This window comes from Pteropus medius, unplaced genomic scaffold (assembly GCF_902729225.1).
Source record: "Pteropus medius unplaced genomic scaffold, Ma_sr-lr_union100, whole genome shotgun sequence".
Taxonomy (NCBI): Eukaryota; Metazoa; Chordata; class Mammalia; order Chiroptera; family Pteropodidae; genus Pteropus; species Pteropus medius.
The window spans coordinates 814,897-824,126 of NW_024346150.1; the positions used below are offsets into that span (position 1 = coordinate 814,897).

A 9,230-nucleotide genomic window follows, 5' to 3' on the forward strand; every position below is an offset into this window, starting at 1 on the left:
TGTGTATGGGGGTTGGAGGGTATTAGAAGAGAGGGATTCTGGATGGGGGCAAGCAGGAGATGGACGGCAGTGGGGTAGCCCTGTGGACAGAAGGGGCAGATGGGGAGAGGGCCCTGGGGAAGGATTTCAGAAGAACACAGACCCCTTCTAAAGAGAACAAAGCAGGGGCCTCCATGTGTCTGTGTGTCTGTCTGAGTATCTACTGGCTCACCCTGGCCCCCCAGCCACATTTACCCTGCTCAGCCCTGCCCTACCTCGGTGATCCCAGTGGCTGAGTGTCCATGGCTTCCAGGACTTCCTCCCACCAGCTACAGCACGCCTCTCAGCTCCACTCAATTCTGGGACCTCAGAATGATCCCCTCCTTTCCCTTCCCTGCCCCCGCCCCTCTGGGCCCTGAAGCTTAGCCGCCCCTAGCCAGGCCCCCTCCCCGCTCCTTCCTCCTCCCTCCTTCCCTCCCACCCTCCTCACGCAGAGGCCCTGGGAAGGAAAGAGGCCTCCCCCCAGTCTGGAAAGGAAGCCACAGGCACAGCCAGGGCCAGCAAGAGGGAAAGGAGGGCTGCTTATGTCCCTAACAGTGACAGATTCCCTGTGTTTTCACACAACCAAACATAGCCACATTCAGGCATGGACTCACTAGGCACAGTCAACAAAAAGACACTCCCCTTGAACAAATGTGGATACAATCAAATGAAAATCAGACACACACTCCTGTGCCTACTCTTTTCACTTTTCACTCCCCAGCAAATATTTCCTTAGGGCACAGCCGACTGTATTTTGGGGGAAGGGAGGCCCCAGATAGGGGAGACTAAGAAAAGCTGAAGAGTACAGTTTCCCCTCCCCTGAATGTTCCAGCCATTTCTTACCTCCCCTTCCACTCTTTGGGCCCCAGCACCAGGAAATGCCTTTGGTCCCTTGGTGCCAGATACACAAGACCCACACTCACCCTTAGATACACACTCTCAGATACAGCCACTCATGGTCATACAGATACACTCAGATATCCTCACTCAGACTCAGATACATACTCACACAGACACACACATCATATTCTTCCTCTCATACTCACACCCTACACACTCAGCATTCCACCCCTGGGATGGGGCTGTAGCACTCCCTAAAAGCAACTCCTCATTTTAGTTTCGGCCTCCTTTTCCAGGGAGTTCTTAGCATGGCAGATCCCATATCTCATCACTGTTACAGGCCTTTGTAGCCAGAGACAAAGGTGAACAGAGAAGTCAGGCACAGGGGTACAGAGAGAGACAGAGATGCAGAGAACCTGAGAGGCAGAATTGAAAAGCAGGTATGAAGAGACACCTAGGGAGACTAAACCATGAAGAGACATAGAGAGTAATAATTCTAGGAGACAGTAGTAGGGAGAGAAAAAGAAATATAAGGAAACTGAGTCATACAGGGAAATAGAAAATAAGGAGCAGTAGACCAGTGACAGGAATTCTTGGGTACAGTACCACCGGCTATTGAAGTGGGTCCCTCAGATGTGAATACAGCTCCACACCTATAAGTCTAACAGTTAGGATACAGGGCACACAGATAATACAAGTCTCACTCTTGCTCTACTACTCCTGAAATCACACATTGGCACATACAAACCCAGCTACCCACTCTCACACTGGCCAGAAACAGTCTGAGACATTCCCAAAACACATTCCTCGATGTGGTCACAGGCCTTCTCACGCACAAACGACCCAGTCTCTCACCAAAAAATGCACATTGACAGATACACACACTTGCACAGCCACATATACACTGACACACTCAGTCACATTAACTGACAGTTGCACGAAGTGACACTCAGTTGCAAAGACACACACATCGTCACACACGGCCTCACTGCCACACACACTGACAATCCGTCAGTCACTCTGAGCCCTTCAGATTATAAACCATCCTGCCGCACCCTCTCCTGGCGCTGTTCCCTTGTGCACACCCAAGGGCCCCACCAGGCCTCACCTTCCGCGGCCTCCGCCGCAGCGGCCTCCGCCGCCGGCGCCCTCTGCCCCGGCCTCTACTCCCTCCCGCCCTGGGGCCCCGCAGTGGGGGCGGCTCCACCCAGGCACCAATGGAAGGAGAGGGGTGAAATAGGGAGGGTCTGGGCCCATTGGAGCCTCCAACTGCCAATCACCTCCACCCCCACCTCTGCCGGACACTTCCTGTCCCGTCGGAGACTGAGGAGGCTGCGGAGGTGATAGGCGCTAGGGCTGGATTCCCGAGTCTTTGCGTGAAGGACAGGAATCTTTCAGGCCCCTCCCAGTACCTGCTGTCCACAAACAAAGCCTCAAGTTCAGTGGCTCAGGAGCCACTGAGCAGGTGCCTAGAGAAGCTGAAGGTGCCTGTTTCCAGATAAGATACGGAAGAAGGACTGGTGTAGGGCAGTGGTTCTCAAACTTGGCTGGACGTTGTGGTTTTACAACCGCCAAGCCACACTTCAAACCAATAAAATCAGGATCTCTGGAGGCTGGACCTAGGCATCAGTATTCTTTAAAACTACCCAGATGATTTCAAAATGCATCCCAAAAGTGTAGAGTCAGCGTGTATGTGTGTGCCTTAAGAAACCAGCCACCCATCGAGGGTTTTCATCCACTCCCCAGTTACTGTGAGCTTAAAGGAGATGTGTACCATGTCCGTCTGAGCTCCTTCCAGACCATGGCAACACTCCAAGTATCGGACCCTTCCTCTCCAGGGTCTCAGAGTAAAAAGAACCCTGGACTAGAAGGCAGACAGCCAAGGTTCTCCTGTCATCACTGTCTGGCCTTGGCATGATTTCCCCTCCCAGAGACTCAGTTCCCTTGAGAGAAGAATGGAGACAAAAAGCATTCTGGCCATCCTTGCATTGTTCACAAGCCCTGTCCTCACCTAAAAGTTTGGAAGACGCTATATGGCATCAGGTCTCTTGGGATGCATAGCCTGTTGTTCCCACATGGTTACATAGTCTTGCCAGGGAAATAGGTCCAGAGGGGAGGGGGTAAACCCTTGGTCACTCCAAGAACCATCCCCTCCTTCCAGACCCTGGGACTCCTAACTCTGGTAGCCCCTTCCCTGCCAGAGCTGTTTTTGGCCCTGTACAATGATTGGGCACAAGGGCAAAAGATGCATGCTGCACGTGGAAGTCTGGAGAAGGCAAGGACATAAAGCCACGCACATGTTCCCTACCCGCCCCTTCAGCCCCTGTGGGCTGGAGCAGAGCCAAGCTGCAGTCACTCACAAAGCCAGGATTCTGGCCAGCAGCCCAGGGTCTGGCCACTGACCACTAGGGCCAGGATTCTGCTCACCAGCTCTCCACCAAACCTTCAGGCCCAAGCTTGGTGAGCTGACATCCTAGGGCAAAGGGGGTTCTGGTCTTCCCAAAGCCTTAGCCACAGGATTTTTAATCAGTTTCTTAAACTGGGACGCCTTTGTTACTCCAGGAGTAAGAGAATCTATAGGCCAAACATAACACTGACTATTAATTTTGTTCAGAGATTTAGGGAGAAATTTTTGTATCCTTAAGTTTTTGCATATCTATAGGCAAAGAAAAGTTGTGGCCGGAGCTATGCCTTTAGCCTTTAACCCCAGGCCCCCAAGAAAGAGTTAGAGTTCATGTTTCTCTGACGTTAGAATATGTGATTAAAGTTTGAGAAGTACAGTTTTATTGATCCCACATCTGCCCAAACCCTAGGCCCTGGTTCTCTCAGGCAGAAAGCTCTGGGGTCAGCATGGTCAGGCGATGGCTGCTGTCTCCCTGTCCTTCTGCCTCAGGTAGTAATGAACCTCAGGAAGTGCCCTTAGTTTCTCCGCAGCCTAGCAGGGGAAGAAGGAGAGTAAGAGTGGCCCAGAATGGTAGTATGGAGTTCTGAGTGAGGGCTCGTGGGACCAGAAGGCTGGTGATAAGGACTGCCGGAATAACCAAAGGATGAAGGAAGTGAGCAGCTCCTAAGTCTCTAGGAATGCTCAGGTTATGGGGGTTTTCAGGGTCATGATTGTTGGGATCCCTTGAGGAAATAGGAGTGAAAAGGGGACCCAGGGCGCTCCGAGTCCTGACCTGCTCAGGAGTAAGGTCCCTCTGAGCCTGGGCAAGCATTTCGTAGCCAACCATGAATTTCCGGACAGTGGCAGAGCGCAGGAGCGGAGGGTAGTAATGAGCATGCAGCTGCCAGTGGTCCCAGTTGGCTCCAGCCTCTGATCCTGTGGGAGCCCCTGACAGAAAGAAGGCAGAGATGGCTGGCGAGAGCCCTTCCTTAGTTCTGCAGCCTAACCCCTACCCCCAAACCAAACTAGGTATCTCAGAACTACATTTCCCAGCATTCTGTGCCAGAGAGGAGACCAGGCATTGGAAAGCACACTGAGAGACATATTTTCACCAAGTTTGCTGCTCCACCCTCAGTACCAGCAGCCCTGCTCTGGACACTTCCCTCAGCATGAGTTTCAAGGCCTGCTGGGGTTTGCGGTCCACTGAGCTGGGCCACAGGAGCCTAGAAAAGATGTTGGGGCTAAATATGGGTGCTCAAAAAGCCTCACCGTGCCAGCCCATGGTGTAGGGAAAGGATGTCTCAAATAGGTTGTCGTACTTGGTCAAGAGTTTCTTCATGATGGAGGCTAGATCTGGAATCAGAGACTGACTCTTAGCCCGGGGCCTAGATGCAGGCCCTATCAGAGCCACCCTCATCCAGAGCTTGGCCCCAGGGTCTCAGTGGGGAGACTCACCATCACGCTCAGCAGGGGTCAGCTCAGGTAGCCTCCGCACATGCCGACGGGGCAAGAGCAGTGTCTGAAAGGGCCACACTGCCCAGAAAGGGACCAGCACTAACCAGTGCTCACTGGTTAGGACCAGACGTTCCTAGGCAAACCAAATGGAGATGAGGTCATCAAGGCAGATATTGGGGATCAGAAAATAGGCAAGATAAGCAAAAGAAAAACGTACCCAGAATTTGATGGCTTCTTACCACCTCTACCACTACCACCCCAGCCTAAAGCACTATCATCTTTCCTTTATATTATTGGTATGGCCTTGCAGAAAGTCTCTCTGTTACTTCTCTTCTACCTTTCTCCTTCACGCACTTCTCTCTTTTGGGGTAAGGTTAAAGGCTCCTTGGGGGCAGGGCCTGACTTTCTCCCACCTTCCTGATCAGTTCCTGGCGGCCATACTCCATCAGCAGGGGCTCTCTATGCTGACTCTGATAGGCCCGCTGAGATCGCTCCTCACGCTGGGCAATATCTGGCAGGAAACTGCTGGCCCACACCTGTCAAAGAGTAAGAGCAGAGAAAAAAAAAGGCAAGTCCTTTACCCCCAAGCTTCCATGTGACTAGCATACTCCCTCTGTCCCATTCCTTACTTCAATAACTGTCCCCACAGTGCTAGCTTGGACTCAGCCTAGAAATCCATTGGAGTCCCTGACACACTTACCTGGCAGTGGGGGTGGGGGTTGGAACAGCCCATCATGGCTCCTTTGTTTTCAAAGATCTATCAGGTAGGGGCAGGGAGTTTAGTAGCCAAAAAGACACTGACCCCTCCAAACCACACCCTGTGGAAACAGGGATGCCACTTCCCAGAACTAAATCTGTACCACCCCCATTCCTGCCCATCCAGGGGAGGGGACAACCTCACAAACCTGCACCCAAGGGTACTGGGCACCCAGCTCCTCCATGACTGAGGCCCACACATCCACAACAGCACGGATCTCGGGGACTGACATGAGCGGCAGTGTTACATCCGACCAGGGGTGGAAGCATATGACCTTACTAAATAGGGAGGGAGAAAGGGATGACAGAAATGTAGGGCTAGGCTGTGGTAGGGGCAGAGCCCAACCCAACTGCTCAGTCCAGGCCTTGGGCTGGAGGTTTTAAGAGAGGGAATTCATCATTACCAAACTCCTCGAGCAGCCTCTGCTTGGAAAAGGGGGTGATCACTGGGTCCTGAAATAAAGGGGTAGCACTCTGTAACAGAAATCTCCTCAAGAGGTCCAGCCTCTCTTCCCCCCAACAGCAGCCAGAGCCAGGTTACCTGGATTGGGGGCATCAGGCTGCAGAGCTGGGAAGTCGTTGTCAAACAAGAAGGTGCCATCGTAGTGGGGATTCACCTACAGCCAAGGATGTGCTAAAAGCATTTGCTGCCCCATACCACCAGTCACGTGGTGGGCTTCAAGGGCTAGACATCTGGAAGAGGCCCACTCTGGGGTCTAAAAGACTTGATAAGATATGACCCAGAAGGATGTCCACTATTCTGTGGGTGAGGAGCAGCTCTAAGGGGGAACTACTCCCCCAGGCTCAGCCTGCAAATGTAAGCTCTAACGGCTTACCTCTCCATTGGCCCGTGTGGCCCCAGGACACAGAGGGTTGTGAGGATCATGGCGAGGCACTGTTTTCAGAGGGGAGGGCTCTACTTGCCCCTGCCAGGGCCGCTTCATACGGTGAGCTGACACTAGCACCCACTCATCCTGTAGCGGGTTGTAGCGGATATGTTGATGCTCTGGAGGCAAAGATTAAAGATCACTCAGCAAAGCTCTTTGGTCCCCTCTTCTCTCACTCTCACTCAACAGCAGCAGGCCCAAGCTCGGAGGCACCCTTTCTGCCCCATCCTGCTCAGGAGCTAAAGGGCTGGACTTGGGCTTTACAACGCCAATTAGCCCGCAGCCCAGCACGGTAGTGTCTTCGCTACGCGGGCCTGTCGGGGTGGGCGCGCCGACGTGGGGGTAGTGACAACTTCCTAAAGAAAGGAAAGGCTCGGTTCCGCGTCTCAATGAGTCCCAAGTGCCCTGCAGTTACCGCTCGCCAGGAAGGTTGTGGCTGTGGCGTCCGCCTCTGACGCCTGCTGGTGCTGCTCAGGACTTGCTCCGCTGCGCGACATGAGGAAGAACTCGCTCGGTGGGAGACTATCAGGAACGACTGCCCAGCTGCCTCTTACCCATCTTTAAGCCTGCCAGCTCCGCCCACCCCCATGATTGGTCAACCTCTAGCTCATGACTGTTGCGGGGGCCAACTGGCCGCCTGGGGGCGGGGCTCAGGGCAGCTTAGCTATGTAGAGGGTGGCTTTGGCGCTCCACCCCAGAGCCAAAGCCAGTATCCGGAAAAACTTATGTGAAAGCTGATTACTGCAGATCTTTGGACCCCAAGACGCTTACAAGATTTCTTTACTGTATTCCGTCATTGATTTGGTCATTCATTCAGCAAATATTTACTGAGTATCTACCGTGTGCCAGACATCTAGGCTCCACTTAAAGCAGAGGGATGCTCTTGTGTGCACAAGTCAGGCAAGGCCTCTGCCTTCCTGAAGCTTACAATCTAGGGCCAAGTAAGGGTATAACCCTGGATCCACAATGACCTCAATTACCTGTTCAGTGGCTACGGTGGAGAAGAGGTAAACTGGGGATGGGGGAGGGGGGCCATTGGTCTGCCTCGCGTAAGGGAGCTCTGTCCATTGTTCTTACTCATCTAGGATAACATACCTTTGAAATACCAGAATAATTTTCTTTTCCAGGCCCCTCAAAAGCAAAACCACAGGCACCAGTGCACAAGACCACAGAACCCTTCATTTTTACCTTTTTCCCTACATACCATCTTAACGTATTGTAAATGTTAATTATTAACTAACCTGTACTCAAAGTAAAAGAAGTATGTTTCTCCATTTTGTTTTTAATCCAACCCTAGAGATTTCCCCACTTTGCTATCTCTTGCCTCCTTAATCTACCACCAATGGATTTCATGTACCTTCCATATATTTCCTTCTTTGATTCTAACTGTATAGAAGGAACTGCAAACTGTCATTCTCTGGAGGATTTTCTCAATCCATTGAGATTTTGCTTCCAGACGTGTCCTCAAAATTTGGCTCAAATAAACTCAAACTTTTCTAAAGGTTTAATTTTTTTTTCTTTTTTTTTTTGGTCAACATAACCATTTTCTCACTCTTCTTCTCTCTTTCTCTGTCTCTCACACACACATTCTCTCTTATACACCCACACACACCAGACGCACAAGAAGTGGGCAGGGTAAAAGGGTTATAAGAAATCTGAAAGTGTAAGGAGGACAGGACTATCAGTAGTTCTAGCCACTATCTGGGTGGGGTCAGAAGTGTTTAAATACCTCCTTTCCTTTTCCAACTTTTCCTTGGATCGAACCAATTGGCTAACATTAGAATAAAATTCAAATTTATTTATCTCCTGGCACTTTTAAAGAGCCATCTAAACATTGTCTGAACCTCCTCCCCATTTCACAGTGGAGAACAGAGCCTCGAGGTCATCTAGAGGATGAGTAGTCATGCTACGATTTGAACCCAAATTTCCAGTCTTTTCCAAATTCTCTAAAACACTTCTGAGACTTCAGTGAGACTCAGTACAGAAGTATAGTGAACTAAAGCTGGGCAGTAGCAGGGAGGCCCCTTCCCCCAAGCCAGGCCAAGCCAAGCAAGGTGTTTTGCAGCTCAAATGCAAAAACTGGGTCATTGGTCATTTACCTAATCTCTGCCCCAGGGTCCTTTGACTGAAATCTGTACAGGTCACTGGGTAGGGGTCAGGGAGCAGGAAGCTAAGGGGCGGGGTACCTGTCCACTGGCTGCCCATAGTATGGGAGAAATGGGGGTGGTGGTGGATAGATCTGCTTTTCTACTCTCTCAGCTGTCCTTGTTGTTTAAGTGAGCATCATTTCCCCAAGAACACCAGTGCTTCAGTGTCACTTTCTGGATCATGCCAACTAACTCCTGACCCTCTTCAGAAACATCTCTTTAGAACTATTGCCAAACCTCTCCTTTCTCTGTGTCTCTACAAGGTCACTTTTAGGGAGAAGAGGAGAATGGCTGACATGGGACCTACCTAACTCTTTCCCTCCAAGATCGCAAAGATGTGATCTCTTCTATGTCTCAGAAACGTAGCTGTGATCCCCAGCCCCTTATTCCCTTCTTTAAACCCTCTCAAGGCTGTGGGGGAGGAAAAAACTTTCTTCTACCCTTCTAGGTTCTTCAGGGCTTGTCTAATAAATTGGCGTGAGACAGATTAACAAGAGAAAACCAAATTTAATTAAATATATACATATGAAACCCCATATACATGAAAGAGTCAGAGACCTCACATACATAAGAAGTTCAAGACAGAAAGTTAAAATGAAGTACATATGACATTCTGAGCTAAGGATAAGGTAAGTCACCTTGGAGCTTCAGATGGGAAAAAGGTCATTGCAGGATAAAAGCACATGTTCAGTAATTAGAAGTTTGCCCTGCCTTATAGATAGGTGATGAAAAGTTATTTCT

At 50.7% G+C, this 9,230-nt stretch overlaps 1 protein-coding gene across 2 annotated transcripts; it reads right to left on the reverse strand.

The window, feature by feature from the left end:
- Positions 1-3,617: 3,617 nt before the first annotated feature.
- Positions 3,618-6,919, reverse strand: GALT (galactose-1-phosphate uridylyltransferase). 2 transcript variants are annotated; one of them, XM_039875506.1, is made up of 11 exons: positions 6,758-6,919; positions 6,292-6,461; positions 5,997-6,072; positions 5,860-5,908; positions 5,605-5,734; positions 5,400-5,456; positions 5,113-5,235; positions 4,700-4,832; positions 4,514-4,597; positions 4,038-4,192; positions 3,618-3,796 (listed from the first exon to the last, which is right to left on the reverse strand). In XM_039875506.1, the coding sequence occupies exons 1-11, from the start codon at positions 6,837-6,839 to the stop codon at positions 3,716-3,718; spliced, it is 1,140 nt and encodes a 379-aa protein (XP_039731440.1). In that variant the 5' UTR covers positions 6,840-6,919; the 3' UTR covers positions 3,618-3,715. The 2 variants fall into 2 exon arrangements, with proteins under 2 accessions (XP_039731440.1, XP_039731442.1); XM_039875508.1 differs by lacking the exon at positions 5,113-5,235.
- Between the last annotated feature and the right edge of the window lie 2,311 nt (positions 6,920-9,230).